The sequence below is a fragment of the Daphnia carinata genome, chromosome 8 (genome assembly GCF_022539665.2).
Source record: "Daphnia carinata strain CSIRO-1 chromosome 8, CSIRO_AGI_Dcar_HiC_V3, whole genome shotgun sequence".
Taxonomy (NCBI): domain Eukaryota; kingdom Metazoa; phylum Arthropoda; class Branchiopoda; order Diplostraca; family Daphniidae; genus Daphnia; species Daphnia carinata.
Window position 1 is genome coordinate 6,493,151 of NC_081338.1, and position 18,874 is coordinate 6,512,024.

An 18,874-nucleotide genomic window follows, 5' to 3' on the forward strand; every position below is an offset into this window, starting at 1 on the left:
AAAACGAACGTTGACAAGGAGATCAGCTAAAAGCGTTTCTAAAAAAAAATGCTATTCACCAAAGGGTTGTTAAACCACCCTCGTTCATCGGTAAGAGCTTAAGTTTAGAAGTATAGTAAATCACGTTGACGTGGAAATACGATTTACAGGCGACCCTTGCTACGGTTATTAACAGCAGATATTAGAAGCCTATAAAATTCAAAAATCTCGTTTTGCGGGAGTAGAGAGTTTACGGGACGACGATTTGAGCTGGTCATGACCACCACGAATTATTTACGTTTTATCAGTTGGAAGGAAAGAAAAAAAAAAAAAAAAAACCATTCGACCTTCGCGGTCGTTTAATACATAACACTAAACACAACGATAGAAGGTAAAAGGCGCTTATCATTTTTTTTTTTTTTCCTTTTCTTTCAGTTAAAAGGAGAAAGAGAGAAACATTCATCAGGATACAACAAAAAAATTCCTGCCCAACAGAAGAAGAAAAAAAAAAAAAAAAGATTCAAATCGAAATTGTAAAATATTAAAATAAAAAAAAAAAAACTTTCCCTTCTCTCGGACATTTTTTCCAAGGAAAAAAAAAAAACAGCCAACGACAAAAGAAAGAAAGAAAAAAATGGTGTAGAAACGGGAAAGGCTCATAGAACAAATGGAATCACGGGACAGTTTAGGTTGTCCCGTCCCATAATTTTCGAGATATCCTTTCCAAACTGAAAGGCCAAATAATAGAGAAACAAAAAACGTCAGTCGCGGATGAAATCTAAAACGAAGTAGCTCACAAGAGCCTCCAGGTATTTTGGCAAACGTAAATTGCTAAACGAATTTTCTTTTAGGAGGCTGTCACATAGCAGGAGAAACAAAAAAAAAAAACAAAAATCGAAGGCGATAGTTAATTGCCATTGATCAAAAGCCAAAAAAAAAAAAAGAAGGAAGAAACTGATAATCGCCTTTCGATTTGATGGGAAAGAGAGGAGGATACGCATAACAAATCATCGAAAAAAAAAAAAAAAAAAAAAAAAAAATGAAAACAAAGGGACAACCAAACCCACAACATGATGGAAATAAGAATTATTACATAAGGAAAGAAATATTCTTTTTTTTTTTTTTTTTAAAGCCTTAAAAATAAAAAATAAATATATTTCGTCATCATCAAAACTTTCACCTGGTAAAGAAAAGCAACTCCCGCGACTGATGTGGCGCCAGCATCTCAAGCGTTCACCTGGAGGGGGTTCCATACAACTCAAATCTGACGTGAATTCAAAACAAAAAAAAAAAAAGGAATTCAATTTCTGGAATGATTTGATTCCCTTTCGTGATTGATCGTTGTCTATCGACTGAAAGCCACACACGCGCGCGCGTTCTTATTGAGACTGAAATAGTTTAGTACATTTCAAGTTACAGCCTACAGAGGGGTTAGGTAAGGAAAAACAAAAGGTGGGCGTCATTGGCAAGCAGTCACCAACATAAAAAGCCATTAGGCTTTCTCGTTTTTCTTTTTTTGTTTTGTTTTTGTTTTGTTTCAAGAGCTAAAAGAAAAGGAGGAGAAAAGAGGACTTGAAAATCAGGTATATGTGCTGAGGGAAAGGGCCTTGCCGTTGGCAATAACACACGCATAATCACGAGGTCGAACGCACGCGGCTGGAGAAACAAAAAAAAAAAAAAAAAAATCAAACGGTTTAGTTTTTTGTTTCTCCTTAAAAAAGCGGACACACTTTTTCTCCCTAAAAAACAAAACATCTTTCGCTCTCTCTTCTCACAATTCTAAACGATTCAAATTTTTTTTTCTCTCTCTCTCTTTCCATCTTCTAAACAATAGAGCGGCCTAGGCAAACTTGGCATAATCAGCTGGCAAAACGCCCTGTTTGCGTGAAATGACGCTGTTGCCCTCCTGACTGACTTTTGTTTTGTTTTTGTTTTTTGCTGTTTCGTTCAAACTGGACGCTGTCGTATCCTGTTGGGCACACACTTGAGAAAATGGTTAAGTTAAAGAAAAATATAACGTACATCTAAGGGGGCTGATTGTATTAAAAAAAAACACATTTCTTTTGCATATCGGACCCTTGAATTTTTGTAAACGCGGAACAAAAGAAGTTTTTTTTTTTTGACGCAACCAACTCGAGTGGGAATGAAAAAAAAAAAGGGAGGAGAGAAAGCGTCGATATATTAGAAGCGGTTGCTGGCCAGAAGTTGCAACGGTCGCAGCATCAGCGTTGCCCACGCGTGCAAGGAATTCATCCTGGCATTTATGCTGACACTACGCGACGAGGCGTGGTCGTTTTCAAACTTTTCCTTTTTTTTTTTTTTCTTCAGTCAGTTGCGATACTTATCGTTCTTTTTTTTTTTTTTTTCGGTTACACAAAATGAAATGTGTCGATCTGAATTGACGATTAAAACAGCACGTCAACACAAGAAACGAAAAAAAAAAATGTAAATAACTGAAAGTCAGATTACGTCATGATGTGCGTCTAAATAAAATGCGGGAAATTTCTTTTCAAATCCAATTATAGTAAGGAAACAATTCATTATAACCGGAACTGTATTAACGAAATAATGTCTTAAGAAAAAAAAAAAAAAAAAAAGAGGAGGGGGGATTTTTAACATCGAATTAGCTACGATGTGTTACGTCGATGTGGAAACCAGGTAAGCGGACAGCAGCGGGGAGAAAGCGTCTATGACCTTCGTGTGATTATGATGATTATGTAGTACAAGCGGCGCCATATCACCGTTCGCCCTCTCAGTTTTCGAACATCACCTTTTTTTTTTTTTTTATTTTCACGAAGGCGACGTGACACGAAGAGATCGCCGATATATCGCGTCGCCATCCCGCCCAAAAACAGAAAGAAAACTGATACAAATCGGTGACATTTTATTGGCGGGGATCTTGCCGAATTATTTATTATTTTTTTTTTTTTTTGAAACTTTTAGACTTTGCACGAACGCAAAAAGAGAACGAATGACAGGGTGTTGCCGATATCGTGAGCCGCTAGAGAAAAAAAAACAAAACAAACAAAAGTAGCATCGGTGACGCGTCACACAGCGGTCGTGTGTGTGATGATTTCACCTTTGCTTTCGCCAGAAAGCCAAAAGTCGGTTGTGCAACACGTCAATGGAAACTCGCGATGGTCATACGTCGAGATCAATATTCAAATTTGCGCTCTTGCGGAATAAAAGTGGCGAGAAATTAATGCCGGACGGTGGGTGGAGGGGGTTGTTTTCGATGCTTGTTAAAAGGACACCCATTGTATTCATAAACGTGAATGTTCGAACACAAAAAGGAAAGGAGGAAAAGCTCTTCGAGCATTTCGCAAGTATTTCTCACTTCCATATTACAAGTAGAAATGCGAGAGATATTCAAAGAATCATCATTTCAACAAATAAATAATGAAGTTTCTATTCTTTTTCTTTCTTTTTTTTTTTTTTTTTTCTAAATGCGCACCGTTGCCTATCTGAAAAAAAAAAACCCCAAAAAAATTGTCACGATAAAAAGGGGTCGGCATTGTTCGGGAATTTGTTCCGTGCGCGTACGCGAGCGCATCACGGATCGTGATTGAGAGTTGCCCATTATCTCTTTCGAGACGCGCACATTGATTTATTGCCAATCATCAGGAGCCCTCAATTCTTAGAAGCGGAGAAACCTCGTCTGAACAAAGTGAACTACAATAAACAAATATGAGTTCAAGAAATTGTTCTGAATTTAACGTCATTTTAGCGCTGCCTTTTAAAAGAAAAAAAAAACAAAAAACTCTTTTCACTATCAGATCTGTCGAGGAGAACAGTTGGGGGGGGGGGGGGCCGTCCCGTTTGTTTGTTTGTGTGTACTGTGTAACGCCGTAGGCAATTCACCTTCATCAGCTGATGTTTGTTTTGGGCTCTGCCAGTAGCTTCGTGTCGTGCGCTCCCGTCCGCTTTCGATAAAAAGGCGCTACATCGTCAGAGGGTCGTCGCAGAGTGTGTTCGACTACGACGCTGGTTGGGACTTGAGCACTACACGGCGTCACCTTATTTTTGTTTTGTTTTTTTTCCAGTGGATCGCAATCCGAGTTTTTCTTTTTGCGTGTAAACACAGTCGACATTTTTTGCCATTCAAAACTTTTAAGATATTCAAGTGCGGTCATTAACGTTTGATTTGCGGATCCCGCCCTTCCGAACGTCACTCAGTACGCAATTAGAAATGGTAAGTCATGCAATTATTCGTTGTTCCAGTGCTCGAAATAAAAAAACGACAACGTTGCAAAGCGTGAATTGTTTTGCTTGTTTCCCTGAATCATTTAATGATTCATCTCTCTCTCCGTCCTTTGTCTGTGTGTTTATAGCCGAACTTAATCAAAAGAACTTCCTCCAGTATTTCTTTTTTCTTTCATCTGTCGTTCCATCCATAATTCTTCCTCACTATTTTTTTTTTGTGTGTGTGTGTCCATTTACCTGATGATGCGCTCGATGATGATGAGCGCACGACGAGAAAGTTACAAAAGTTTTTTTTTTTCTTCCCCGGAAATATAATCCATGCGTACTTGGATTTTGCGCTTTCCGGGATTTGTGTGTGTGTGTGTGTGTATGCTCTCTGCGACACCCATCATTATCTTTAATTTTACGTCATCAAAAAAAAAAAAAGAACTGGCAGACAATAAATACCTTTCACTTTATTAGGGGATCTCTCTCTCCCTCTTCATTTCTCCACATTTTGATGTGCTAACGTCAAATTGAAAGGATGTTTTTTTTGTTTTTTTTTAGACCCAATCGTTGAGAGCCAAATAAGGTCATTTTTCAAAAGGGCACAAGGAACACTGGAAAGTGCTCCCGCTGAACGAAAAAAAAAAAAAAAAGAAATTGAAAGAGAGAGAGAAACTGACACACACACACACACACACAATGACACAAGTAGAAATTCAAATGTATAAATGCGGATGCGTTTGGATGAGGGTGCAGCGCGTATCTTACAAACAAAAAACACACGCGGGATTTGGGGGGTGGGGAGCGAGTTCTTTAACTGGCGAATGAGGACACAAAAATCTTGTGCCAAGTACGTAGCATCTGCGCATCATTTTTTTTCTCTTTAAAAGAGTGCCTTTCTTTATTCTCACGTGTTGCACGTCATTTACTTTCCTAACAAACGGCGGACGAATAAAAACGACGCCAACATTTTTTTTTTTTTTTTTCGTGAAAAACATCGTTTTTGATGGTAACAACAAGAGGCATGTAATGTGGCGGTCGTTATTGTTTGATTGGTAAAGGACGGTAGCCAATTCTCGTTTGCCTATTATGGCCTCATCACTATCCGCGGCCATGTTGCGAAAGGAACAAGACAGATGGCCTCTAACACGATACTGTAGTGTTATTGATCTCCTTCAGGCCATCCCGTGTTGGTCGTTTAACTCACGCAGAGTTATCACACCTCATTTCGTTTTGCGTTTGGCGAAGTGAAAAATTACAAGAGAGAGGAGGGGGGGGGGGGTGTTCGATCCCGTCGAGCTGATTGAAATTATTTCCACAAGCGCAAATAATTCGGTGACGTATTTAAAAAAAAAAAAAAAAAAATGGTTACATTATGTTTGGCTGATTGCCCAAAAACGTGCCGAAGAGGTCGTCGTTTCTCTTTTTTTTTTTCTTTTTTTGGCGCCCGATTTTTGATTCCAATTTTTCATCCGCGTTTATCCTTCACCCCATGAAAAATCATTTGACTATTTCATAAAGAAAAATCGAGTTCGTGGTGAGAAGGCGGGGCTGGTTCGTCCAAACAAAAAGGAAAGAAGAAGCTCTCGAACCATCCCGTACGAAATATGGAACGATACCTTTCCGCCGGATCGGTTCCAGTCACGACATTTTACATCTAAAAATGAGAAAACTAAGCAGGCCGCTTTTGAAGTTGAAATCATTTACGTGTAAAAAGAAAAGAAAAAAAAAAAAATAACAAGACGTACGGGCCTCTCACGATCGAGTTTCGTTACTGCGAACATAAAAGAAGAGCAACAACAGCCGGCAGGGAAAGAAGGGGGCGCGTGAATCACGAACGTCAGATAGGCAAACAATTGTAGGACAATGTATCAGATCACGTTTTTGCCTGGCAACGAGCCGAGCTATATTGAAATCAAATATATAGAGCGCGCACATTAACGTGATATTGACAGTGTGTCGTGCGTTCAGCCAGCTGGCCTCTAACAAACAAAATAAAATGCGACCAACACGAGACACAGTCGTGTTGAGGAAAGATTACGAAGGGAAAAGTGAAAGGGCACACGCCTAATCGCATGGCGTTTCAAAAACATTTCTTATGTAATAGCAATTCATTTTCTAGATACAAACTCCCCGATACGACGTTTTGAAAAAAAAAAAATCGAGAGAAAGTAGGGTGGCCATCAAAATTAAACTGAATTAGATTCTCACTGAACGAATCGATTTCGTTACCTTTGAATAACATACGAGCGTACAGACGATTGATACGTAAGCAAAACACATTTTGTTTTTCCTACCTGTAAAAGTAGAGGAATGGGAAGACAAGCGTTCGATGAATGGTTGCATACTGGCCATGCAAATCACGTACTTTATAATTGACTCTGCAGGTGTTAAAAGGCAGCACTAACCTGTTCACACCTTGTTGATCACTGACTGTCAAAACGAACGACATGCGCGCCTCCAGTGTCAAACGCGAAAAGCTTGTCGTTCCGAATGGGCGCATGAATTTCAAATCGTTGCATTCAAAACAACAATTCGAAAACATAAGAAACAAGACATGACGAGTTTATCTACGCCGATCTTTCCGATTGCCTGTTTTAATCTGAAATATTTACTCGAATAAAAGAAATACACGCAGCGTGGGAAGAAAAAACGCAATTTGCGTTTGCTATGGTGAAAGCTGTGCGGCGCTAATAAACAAAATCTATCCGCACACATTCAAGTCTTGATCCATCATTTCTGTCCTCCTCCTCATTGGCAATGTGATACAAAAAAAAAAAAAAAAAATGTTGAAAGGGGGCGTTTCAAAAATGTGTGTGTTTCTTTTGTTTTTCTTTTGGTGACGAAGAAAACATAACACGTTCATCACAGGCAATTGTCTTGCCTGATTGCGTCATTGTTTGCCACGATGAGAGGGCCTGCGATTGAACCCGTGAAGTCAAAACAGAGAGAGAGTTTTCCCAAAAGATATTGTAGAAATTATTTTTTAAAAAACAAAACAAAAAAAAACCTCGACCTTGCCTTTTTTTTTCCGGGTCGGGACTAGGCGCCATCTTCTTTTTTTTTTTTTTTTTTTTTAAGGAATGATGTAATGGGTTGGGTTCTTTCCCGCGTGTCAGTTTATTAGATGGGTCGTGAATGCGTTGAGGATCTAAAACATTTGTTTTTATTCTGCGGGATGGTTCGTGAATAAGGAAAACACGATCTTTTATTTTTGAAAAAGGAAAGAACTTTCTCTCTTTATCGTGTGGAGATATTCTTCACACCTTGACTCTTTTTCTTCTTTTGAAAAGATTCTTTTCGAGAAAATGTGTCGCTGCCATTTTTTTTTCTTTTTTTTTTTTTTTTTTCAAACCTTAGTGATTCTATTCTTTTCGTGTTGCTTTGGGTGTCTCTTCCAATTTTCATATGACGTGCGTCTTTTTTTTTTTTTTTTCTTTTGACTTACCCAGTTTGTTGCTAGCCGGTCTGTTGCAATATGCACGTGAAAAGAAAATGAAGAACTTTCACCCTCTGGAATTCTCGAATAAAAAATTCAAATATAAAATAAAATGTGTGCGTGATTCAAGGGAACAAACGTCCAGACCTAACACAGCTACCGTATCCATGTTTAGGAAAAAAAAAATGAAATTGTAATTCTCCCCCTTTTTTTTTTTTTATAAGAAAGCAATCAAAACAATCACGTCCACGATGCAAGTTGCGTCAGTTGGGTTACACACAAACGGCCGGTTCACAGGGAACGAATGAGTGCACACACACACACACACAAAAGAAGAAAGACTTTCACGATGTGAGACGAAGGTCTCGTGTCACGAAAGGCCACACACGTCCGTGATAAACGCGTGAAAAATCAAGCGTCAAGTAGCGCAAATTAGGCCGCGGGGCATTCAAGCGCTACGGGAGACATTTCACAATTTTAAAACGAGTGAAGTTGGATGGCTGCGTTTAAATACATTTTTGTATCGAAACGCACCTCGAAAGAAAAAAATAATGAAAAATAAAAGGATTTCAAAGATAGCCCCCAAAGCTAAATGTTAATTGAATTTTTCCCCTGTTTCTTAACGTGACCCGATGTTGATGAGGCCCCCAATACTCTTGGAAGCCCATCACCAACAGTTTCAGCTGTTCATTTTCACTTTGCCCAGTTCTTGAAAAGAAAGCGTTCGTTTGTTACACACAAAAAAACAAGGGAGACAAACAATTCTGAAAAGCGCTAAATAAAAAATTGATAAGCAGTTAGCTTTAATTGTATAATATTAAAGCCCGCTCATTATAGCCTGCAGCAATCAGCTCTCTCTCTCTCTCTCTAGCTCGTTACGTATCAGCTTTTTATTGTACGCGCAACGTGGTAGTGTAACGCAATAACAATTAGCGCTTTCAGTGTAACACGGAGCCCAGCGTTCCAAAATGCAAATTTTTTTTTGCCTTCTTGTTTTAATGAGACGTTCGTTTGCGTTCAATGACGTCCACTTTGCGTCTATTTAACGCGTTCCAGCTGACGCAACGGCGAACCGTTAAAGCTTTAGAACAAAGTTCGGTGTGTAATTAAGATCTGATCAATGAGATTGCCGCTTGATTTGGTCCATCAACTCCGTTCCAGGATGGAAGAGAAATGATTGTTTGGATCCTGCTGCTCCAACTGTCCGTCCTGATGGTGCAGGCGTTTGACAACAGGCCAGTCGATCATCAGCGCAAGATCCTCGTGCGGATGGTGTGGCCAAGAGGTCACGTGACGTCCCAGCCGGACGATGACACCACCCCGCAGCCCGTCGTTATTCCGGCCGCTACGTTCAGCCGCCAAATGATCATCCGCTTCCCATCGTCAGGCTCCATCCATCCGGATGATAGGAAACCGTCGATCGTTTCATCTGCGGGATACGATCCGTTCGCCACTGAGGAATCAGCTGATTACTCGCTGGACAGCTACGTCAGCCTGTCGCTAACCAGCGGCGGAAGCGATGCGGAAGGCGCCGACCAGAATTTGCGCAAATCCAATTTGAGGAACGAGAAATCGTTTGAAGGAGGTAAACTGGATTTCCTGCAGCAATTGCTGCGCTTCGCTCCATCCGCCGAAGGCGATGAGGATTCAGACAAGTGCAATCATCCGCTGCACAGCTGGATGTGCAAAAGCAAGGCCGTCCCGACGACAACCAACGGGCCGCCAGTGACGACAACTGCAGCTCGACAGCAGCCGGAATTCTTCCCTGCATCCGCTTTTGAAAATGTGCAAATCCTAATTCCAGACTTGAACCCGACTGTCGTTCCGCCGCTTCCGGCTCCCCCTCTCCTTCCCGTCCAAGGACGCGCTGATGAAGCCCAGGATGCGTGGGCCGGAATGGACCCTTGCAATCATCCGTTTCACAGCTGGATGTGCGCCAAACAGCGGCCGAAGATCGTCCGACCTCCAGCGGAATTCAAACAAACCGCAGCTTCGATTCTAGATCAAAATCTTTTGCTTCCGCCGCTGGAATCGACCACTTCCGTGCCTATAACAACAACTCCAGCGCTTCCGGCCACGACCAAACGTTCCGGATGGGACGGAGTCGACCCGTGCACGCACCCGTTCCACAGTTGGTTGTGCGACAAACGTCAGCCGGCCGCCAGGACGACTTCCGCTCGTCCACTTCCGCCCACTACAACAACATCGCAGCCTTTCATTCCGGATGCGTCTTTCTTTATTCCCGATATCAATCCGCCGGCTGCTCCTCCAACTACTACTACTCCTCCTCCTCCTCCACCGACGACTCTTCTTCCACTCCTCATCCGCACATTAGCTCCCAAGAAAGGTTGGGACGAGGCGGATTCGTGTTCGCATCCATTTCACAGTTGGTTGTGCGCGAAACCCAAAATAAGGACGACGACTCCGCAGTTCCAAACAGTTCCGCCCACCACAACTGTCGCTCCTCTTCCTCCGTCGGAAGAGGCCGTCCTTTTCGAACCGGCTCCTTCGATGGAAGAGGCCAATCAGCTCGTTGCGGAAGCTTCTCCTCCTCCGCCGACCACTAGCACAACCATTAAACCGATTAAATCGTCCGGATGGGACAAAGCGGATTCGTGTTCACATCCGTTCCACAGTTGGCTGTGCGCTAAGCCGCAGGTGAAAACCAGGACGACCCGTCCACCCACCACAACTCCTCCTCCCCTTCCGGCGGATGGTCAACAACCGGATGCTTCGAATTCCGAATCGCTGGATGCCCTTCCGTTGCCACCGCCGCAAATCCTGACCACGCAGAAACCGGACGTCAGAGTGGCTCCAACCGAAGCTTCCGGCTGGGCGGATGGTGCCGATCCATGCACTCATCCGTTCCACAGCTGGCTGTGCAAGCGGGCGCCATCTGTCAGGCAGAATCTGAGAATCGGACGCCAATCGGACAGGGCCGTCAAGACGGAAAGCGAAGCGCTGGACGAGGAAAACATGGAATCGTCGCGTTGGAACACATTCGAATCGCTGCGTCTTCCGCCATCTATCGGCCATCCGAAATAGCTCTGGCCATCCAGCAAGAACGAACTTCGTGCGTGCCATCCGACTCTTACCTGATTCTTACGAGCCCCGCGTACTTTTTATTTTAGACTGCGTACCTTCGCAATATTTTTAGCCCGTGCAAAATCCATCCCCCTCCCCACTATAAAATCTTAATTTGTAGTAAGCAAAGTCAAGTCCTCATTGTAGATTTGTAGAGATTTCTTTTGTTGTGTGTGTATCAGCGCAGCGGAAATCGATGAACTTCAAATGTCCAAATCAAGGGCCCGAGTTCGAACGTGAACTTGGGGGAATCCAGATGCAAGCAGGTATTGTATCGTCAGGCAACTGTGAAATTCATTTCAAGTAGCCCGCTTTCATTGAAACAAACTCATTTTTTGATGTATACGGAAATTTAAAAAAATAATCGGTTAACGGCAAGAAAAAAAAAATCAAAAGAATTAAAAACTAAATTAGAAATTGAGTATCTCATGGTAGCAGCTTAAAAAAACAAACAAAAGAATTCAGTAGATTTATATTTAGATTTTCTTATCTCACGATTTTACCTTCATCGGTGCCATCTGGATGGAGAGCGAGGCTGGACCTTGTAAAAAAAACAAAATCTCTTTAATTACATCGAACGTGTAAACGACACATGGTAGGTATCCATAACGTTCCAGGACGCGCAAAAACATTAAAAACTCTCATTGACGTTTGATTTCTTCATGGCTAAAATAGAATCGAAAATTCATCTTTCCAATTATTTGAAACTTGTGTGTCAAACGAATTAGATATATCCACTCCCGCCCCACCCTCATTGAAAAAAAAAAAATGTACATCTCCTACGAAACAAAAAAACATACTTATAAATTCTTACGATCATTTTTGTTTTGTAAATAAACGCGGCGTTCCATTCGGCACCATCGACTTCCATCATTTTCGCCTACCACGTGCACCTACATTAAAATGACAGGTGAGTTAGAAACAGAATAATAATATAAATGATTTAAACAAAAAGAACTAACCAATTGACCGCTGCTGGCGTTGCTGTTGCTCCAGGGTATTTTGTACCTTTTCGAAATAAAAGAAAAAAAAAAAAGTACCGTAATGTCGAGATGGTAGATTATATATATATATATATATATATATATACACCTTCCAACATAGCGGTACATGTCGGTTGCGTGTTGGGGTATATCTACCACAACAGCCGGCCAAAGAACATTCCGAAGAGGGGACGGACTTCTCATCGCACCTGGCTTTTTTTTTTTAAAGAAGGGAGGTTCACTAACGTTCGGTTGTAATCCTTCCTCCTTTGCCGAAAGGAAAACGCTGCCAGCCGAAAAGCATCCGCCCATCTGTTTCGTTCACAATCACGAACGAAATTTGTATTGTGTTTCGTGCTCAAGTCGTTCGATAGCGAAGAAGCAAAAAACTATTCGTCCTTCGATCTTTTTGTTTTGAAACAAATCACTCGTTCGCATTCCGCCAGCGCAATCAGTTCAAACAAAAAAAAAATTCACATTTGATATCAATTGTTTTTTTAGTTACAACGTGCGTGATAAATCAATTTGCATCCGAGCAGTGTTGCCACTGTAATTGTCCAACCTTTTTTGTTCCTCAAGATTTGAATGGATTTTTGCAGCCGCTGTAATGTCTGATGGATCGTCTCCAACTCAGGTGAGTTTCAAACGCTGTCCACCTGTTAAATAAAAAGACAATCAGTGAATTATGAGTAGACGATAAATGAGGGTGAAGAATGAAGTGGGGGGACGTTACGGTTTCACGTCCTACATTCTCTTGACACAAACCATTATGAATGGCAACTGGCGAACTTAGCAGCGCGTGAAAACATTGCACTTCTATCCCCCGCTCACCCCGCACGCTCTTAACCTACAAAATAAATAAATAAAACCTCATTCAACGTGAATGTCACACGTTTTAATACTTAACGCAAATTCTATTGTCTCCTGACCATCCGAGCGTGAAAATCGCCTACATTCATCACACGGAAGGGCACCACTGAAATGAATGGGACATCCTTTTCGTTCGACATCGCCTACGCGTCTTTCGATTTTTGCTCGTCGCGTAGTTTAGTCGAAAGAAGAGGGAACGGGTGTTGTAAAAGGTGTTTTTAACGCTGTTGAATAACCCTAGGCTACGGTGGAGGAAGAGGCATAAAAATTACGTGTACGTAGCGGAATTCCAAGAAAACTGATAATGACCGAGGGGGGCGTTTTTCAGCCAGAGATAATAGACGCGGTTGACATTTTGTGATGTATAACGTATGCAAATGAGCAGTAAATGAAGTTGAATAGACGTCATCAATCTTGAATTTTACCATTTTAAAACTAGAAACGATGACAAACGCAAATTTTCTTTCCAAAAATCGATTGATCCAACGTGAAATAAAAAATGTGAATAATTTCGGGAGCAGAGAAATAGAAACAAAAACGAACGGGATCTTCTTTTTTTTTTTTTAATAAATCCCTGATTTTGCTGGACGCGGATGATGGAGCGTTTTTTATTATAGCCAACTGTCTCGATGTTTCGTGGTCCATCGCTTCACCCTTGGCCATTGGGAAATCCATCAACAGCTTTTAAAAGCCTTCAGCGTTTTGCGGTCGATAAAATATGGAAGCCATCGTTACACCAAGCCGCGCTCTTCTTTGATTATTCGTTTCGTTTGTTCCTTTCGGTTTATTGGGGAATCGGGTCAGTCCGTTTCCCGCGGCCCAAAGTGACAGACGGACGTCAGTCTGCGGCCATCCAATTGATGCCACTTATTGTTTTTTCTCAGTTATGGTTAAGGTCGCTGATCTCTCTCTTTACGTCCTTTGCATATGTAAAAATGCACGTGCTATTACAACAGCAGTTGCGTTCGGCTGTCCTTGAGTCCGCTTAAAAGTCTTTTTTCCTTTCCACTTCCGTGTTTTGAACTATGAAAAAGAAACGGGAACGAAATCACATTTTTTCGGGATACTCTTACACAAGCGTGAGAATCAAAGTCGATAAACCCTATACTCTAACTGTGTAAACGCGGGAGTTGATTGCAGGACGAACTACAAAAATTAGCCTTAAGTTAGCTCTAGAATTAAAGGACGTCACGGCCGACATGTTTGACTGACAACTCGCTAACCGTAAACAAAATATAAAGTCTTAACTTTATTTTTTTTTAACGATCGTTTCAAAAGTTGTGCGTCGGTCAGCCGGTCGTTCCATATATTTTTGGCATTTGTCCAAAAAAAAAAGGAAGACAACCCAAACGCGCGAGCCAGATGTTTTTATTTTCGAAAGGCGGAAGGTGGAACGTTCCTCCGCATATAAGCTGTTAGTTTTCTTTCTTGAAGTTAAACAGTTAGTCTGCTGCTTCTGTTCCGCCTTGCTACTCGTCTTTTCCTCCGCTGTGACGTGTTGTTTTGAATTAATTTTTTTTTAAAACATGCAAAGATCGGCCGATGCGGAGTAGACGAACCAATGGTCGACACCATCGACAGTCTGACTAGCATCAACACGGAAGCGGACGACACGAGTGATTGCAACAGCGACGCGGAGAGCAGCTACGTTTCCGATCGGGAGGAAGAAGAGGGACCTAGTTCGATCGTGGCCAATCTCAGGCCTTCGCCATTAGAAGAGCAACAAGCGGAAGAGAAACCTTCGGCCGGAGGTAGCATCGCCAAAGACACTGGCTGTTGCCTCTACAGCGCCATCACAGCCCTTTTCGTCATGGTGGTTAGTTCCATTCTCAAAAAAAAAATCCATTAGAAAATTATTTCATTCATTTTGTTTCAAATTTAAAAAAACAAACAAATTAAGGTTTTACTCGGAATCGTGTTGATCGTTACGGGTCCCGTTTTGGGCCTGCCCTTCCCGCCGTTGTTGAGGGCCAACTCGCCGATGATCCTGCCCCCACTGGACCACAATCACCTGACGGCTAACTTGAGCGATGATTCATTCACGAACGATGTCAACGATACGAATCAAGAATTGCAATCGATCTATGACGATTCGGAATCGATGGATAATAGCAATCATTCGACGGATGCGTTCGAATACGATTACGTGGAAGAGCAGCAGACGTCGCCGACCAATTGGACAGAGTACCTGGCCCAGCACAACGAGACGGGCATTTTTAACGAGACGGTCATCGAGGACCTGGCCAACCTGTCGCCGGAAGCGTTACGCACCAAGTATGTGGCCTACGTGCCTGTCCCGCTCAAATTTGACGACTACGAACAGACTGACGCAACTGACGACTTTCATGACTCGGAAACGAATGACAGGCACGACGAGGACGTCGATCACGACGCCATCTATTACGACGATCCGCAACTTCAGACTCAGCGCACCTCTTCGGCAAGGAGGCGGCCTCCGGCCACCATCGAAAAGGTTTTATTGCCCATCGTGATGGTGCCCGAATCCGGCACGATGGACGACCGGATGAAAACGAATCAGGGTGCGGATGCGTGGCGATCCAACGATTTCGCTGGAGATCGGCCCACTTATCCGCCGAGGCGGTTCGATGAAGATCAATCCAGCGGACAGGTGGACGGTCTCGATGATGATTATTTAACGTCGTCCTCTCGACGCATTCCGGGTCTCAATCCGCCGAGGCGAGGGGGATCCGGAGGCGATCGAAGACGGGGACCCGGTTTGGATTATCGCATGTTCGGGTCTTTGACTCAGCCGGAGAACAGGAACAGGAGGCCCTTCCGTCCGCGACAGCGGGAACGCTTCCGACCGCGAGATGATTTCGGTCGGACGACCAGTCTTCATCCGCACAGGGTTCTCCCCCCGCCGGGCCGTCTGCGTTCCAGGATCAATAAAAACAACAACCGGCCGCAATTGTTGGAAGGACGCGAAGGCAATCCGTCGCTTTACATCCGCCCTCCGCCCAGACCGAGGCCACGGATTCATCATCCACCGCGTCCGAGGGTCCATCGACCTTCGCCGCAGGATGCCTGGCTAAGTCGTCAACGCACGGCTGATCCTCCTCCTCCTCCTCCGGTTACAACAACCAAACGGCCGGCGTATTCTTATCCGCGGGATGCGATGAGTATCCAGGATATCATTAGGTAACTGAATCGATTTCCTATCGAAGAGAGAGCGATGAGATTGTTGAAATTAAATTTGATTCGGGTTTAGTTACATGACGTCGATGAGCCACTCGGAACAGACGACCAAAAAACCCGCGGAGCCGGTTGGGCCCGAGCACAGGACGGCCGTATGGACGAGTCCGGATTATTATTCAAATCATCCGGAGGGGCGTTCGGGTGTGGGGCAATCCTACCCTCCCGTCTTACCTGCGCCGCCTGGCATTTCCAGATCGCACGACTCTTTGCCGGTGGAATCGCACAGGAACGGGGGACTGTCCAATCCGCACAATCCGTACTCGTTCAAACTGGACGTTTATCCGATTCGGGACGGCCTGGGCGGAGACACGTACGTCCCATCGGGTCCGGCTTACAGGCAACAGAGCGTGCCAGCGCCGAACAATTATCGGCACAGGCCATCGTCTTCCTATCAGGAGAGCCGACAGCCTTCCGGCGATTCTTCCGGCAGCCTGTCTGGTATCAACTTCAGTTACAAAATCCGTTATGACGAGTCGGACAGAAACAAATGGTCCTATTCTTCCTATTCCTCCTCGTCGCCAGATCCTTACTCGTACCGGCCTCAGCGACGACCCACCGCAACCGATTATCACGACGGCTACACCAAGTACCGCGAACAGGACGAAGAGGACGCCATGCCGGTGCCGTTGGCCTTCCGGCCGAGACGACCCGAATCCACGACACCCAAACCCAAGCTGATCGTTCATTTGAACGTTTTCAATCAGGGCAAAGGCACCGGAAGCCGCAACAGGTATTGTTCATTTTTTTTTTTTTTTTTGCTATTAGTTTATTTGCGTTTTGTTTTTAATTATTTGAACTGAATTAAAAGCAATAGGTATGCTGAACAACGTCAAAGTGAGGATGAAGAGGAAGATTATTATTCTCCCAGTGACATCTATCGGGCCGTTTTGAGAAACAATATGCCAAAAGGCGATCACGAAGGTATAAACAATTCAAGATTTAAAAGAGTGAATTTTCCCGCGTGAGTCAAAATCGGTGAGAATATGCTGCCATCTAGCGGTTGCGTGAATAAACATTCACGCAACTCCAAGTCCCGGTATTTTCGTAGACGAACTAAAAAAACAAAAAAAAAACAAATAGGGCGATCGATGCAGCCCAGTCTACACACCTTCCGTGTTTCCAGGTTGTGTGTGTGTGTGTGTGTAAGCGGTATATTCTTCTTGCGTTCGATAACGATCCAAGCTGCTGGTCTCGTTAAATATGAATCACCTTCCCTTTTTTTTTTTTTTTTTTCCTTTGCGTCTCCCCTGTGGCTGTTGCACACATTTACCCATTCCCAGCAGTAAATTTCCAAAAAACTTCCGAAAACGGAGCTATAGATCGTCCCCATCTTGCAGCCCCCGAAGTTGCGAGCGGGACAATCCAGGTTGCGTGCTTCATCCCGTTTTTCAATAATGAATGAGTGTACGTACACACACATACATAAAAAAGTCGATCAAACATCCGTTGGTGAAAAGGGCGGATCGCATTTCAACGATAATCTGATATGCACAAGCTGGAACAACTTGCTTGGCTGCTGCCAACTGCAGACGCACAACTAACGGAAATAAGCTATTTAAATTAACTCCGACGTGCTGTCGTCACGCAGCTCTTGTAGTATTCAACAACACCGGGAGAGACAAGGGGGGGAGGTCATCTTGTTCCATTTCAATCGAAAATGAATAATGTAATCACATATGTCGTTTGCATCCAGCAGGTGGGGATGATGGGATCATGCTGAGCGGTCAGAGTCGTGTCGATACATTTGCCCATCATCGGATGGACAGCGCTGCGGGCATCCCTGGTGATCCGGCTGCGTCTTCTTCCGGCGCTAGTAGCACGTACGACAGCCACAATATGGCCGCTTTGCCCAGCGATCAGTACTACAGGTCGTTGGAGACGAGGAGACCTTCATCCAGCAGCAGCGGCAACGCTGGACACAGTTACAGATTGAGTCATCAGAGCCGCAATTTCTATCCAGCTGTGGACGATGATGCTCCGGAACCTTTGCCCATGCCCATGGCTGCCCAGCAATCTCCTGACGGCTGTACGGGAGTCAATTGTACTGTCCACCCGGACGGTCGGCCTAATAACACGCAACTCACTCCGCTTGTTTAGTTAATAAGAATCATTTTGTGCTGGATTTTTGAATTGCTATGAATTCGAAATTCATTCGGGGAGATGTGTGTGAACCAGAAGATCTTGTGGTAAATGTAAGCAAATGTGGGTGTCACACGATGTACAGAGTTTATTATATGCAAAAAAAAAAAAATATTTCGATTGTCAAAAGAGCCATCTTATTAACTAATGATCAATTTAATATAATACAACTTATTTATTAAAATGCCTGTTATTGTGTAGATGCCGAGCTCGCGATTGAATGAATATTTTAGATTCGGCCGTTCTTCTTCATTAGCTTGCGAATCCCAGCCGGATCGTTTAATTGCCCGATTAAAACATTACACAGCAGTCGGTCATGTATATAATGGACAGAGAGCAAAAAACGAGAAGAGGAATGGGTTTCTCCTATTCGCGGATTTGGCGAGCCAATAGCAATATAGGCTGCGCGTGGCCACATCGAAATCAATACTCCCGTAGAGTTAATGTTTGAACGCAATTGTTGTGATAACAAACTCTTGAATCAATTTGCATGATTTCATCGAATACGTACACATCTAACATTCCTAATTGTTTTGTTCATATTCTATTGAATCTTTCTTCTATTCACAAGATGATAACATTCACGATTATAGTCCTAATAATAGCTCAATTATTTATCGCCAACGTCATGCTATAACATTTAAAAGAAATTTCCCATCAACCATTGAAATATTTCAATCCCCGCCCGCAAATATTACAAGAAATAAAAAAATTCAATTGTAATTCTCGTTGCACAGGGTGAAAAATTCGAAGGGTGGTTATAGATTGATCAAAAATTTATTGTCACCTGATCACGCGGGAGCTGCGTGAAATGTGTGCGCTTGCTCCTGAGCCTGCGCATTCCGACATTGTCCATCCGTAGTGATCCAGATGGACGTCAAAGAGATACGCACGTTAAGGAAAGCAGAAGGGTCCCCCCTTTTTTCTATGTATCCGACGTCGGATTGCGCCGTCGCGTGGCTGGAAAGGTGACGCC

General features: G+C 43.4%; 2 protein-coding genes across 2 annotated transcripts; both read left to right on the forward strand.

Moving 5' to 3' along the window:
• Window positions 1–3,949: 3,949 nt before the first annotated feature.
• Window positions 3,950–11,547, forward strand: LOC130700426 (uncharacterized). The gene is made up of 2 exons (XM_057522474.2): window positions 3,950–4,171; window positions 8,768–11,547. Exons 1-2 carry the CDS (start codon window positions 4,169–4,171, stop codon window positions 10,649–10,651), a joined length of 1,887 nt encoding a protein of 628 aa, XP_057378457.1. The 5' UTR covers window positions 3,950–4,168; the 3' UTR covers window positions 10,652–11,547.
• Window positions 11,548–12,265: 718 nt separating this feature from the next.
• On the forward strand, window positions 12,266–17,993 carry LOC130700425 (uncharacterized). Its single transcript, XM_057522473.2, has 7 exons — window positions 12,266–12,307; window positions 14,078–14,359; window positions 14,444–15,702; window positions 15,773–16,197; window positions 16,282–16,489; window positions 16,574–16,680; window positions 17,453–17,993. The coding sequence occupies exons 1-7, from the start codon at window positions 12,281–12,283 to the stop codon at window positions 17,854–17,856; spliced, it is 2,712 nt and encodes a 903-aa protein (XP_057378456.1). The 5' UTR covers window positions 12,266–12,280; the 3' UTR covers window positions 17,857–17,993.
• The last annotated feature ends 881 nt before the right edge of the window (window positions 17,994–18,874 follow it).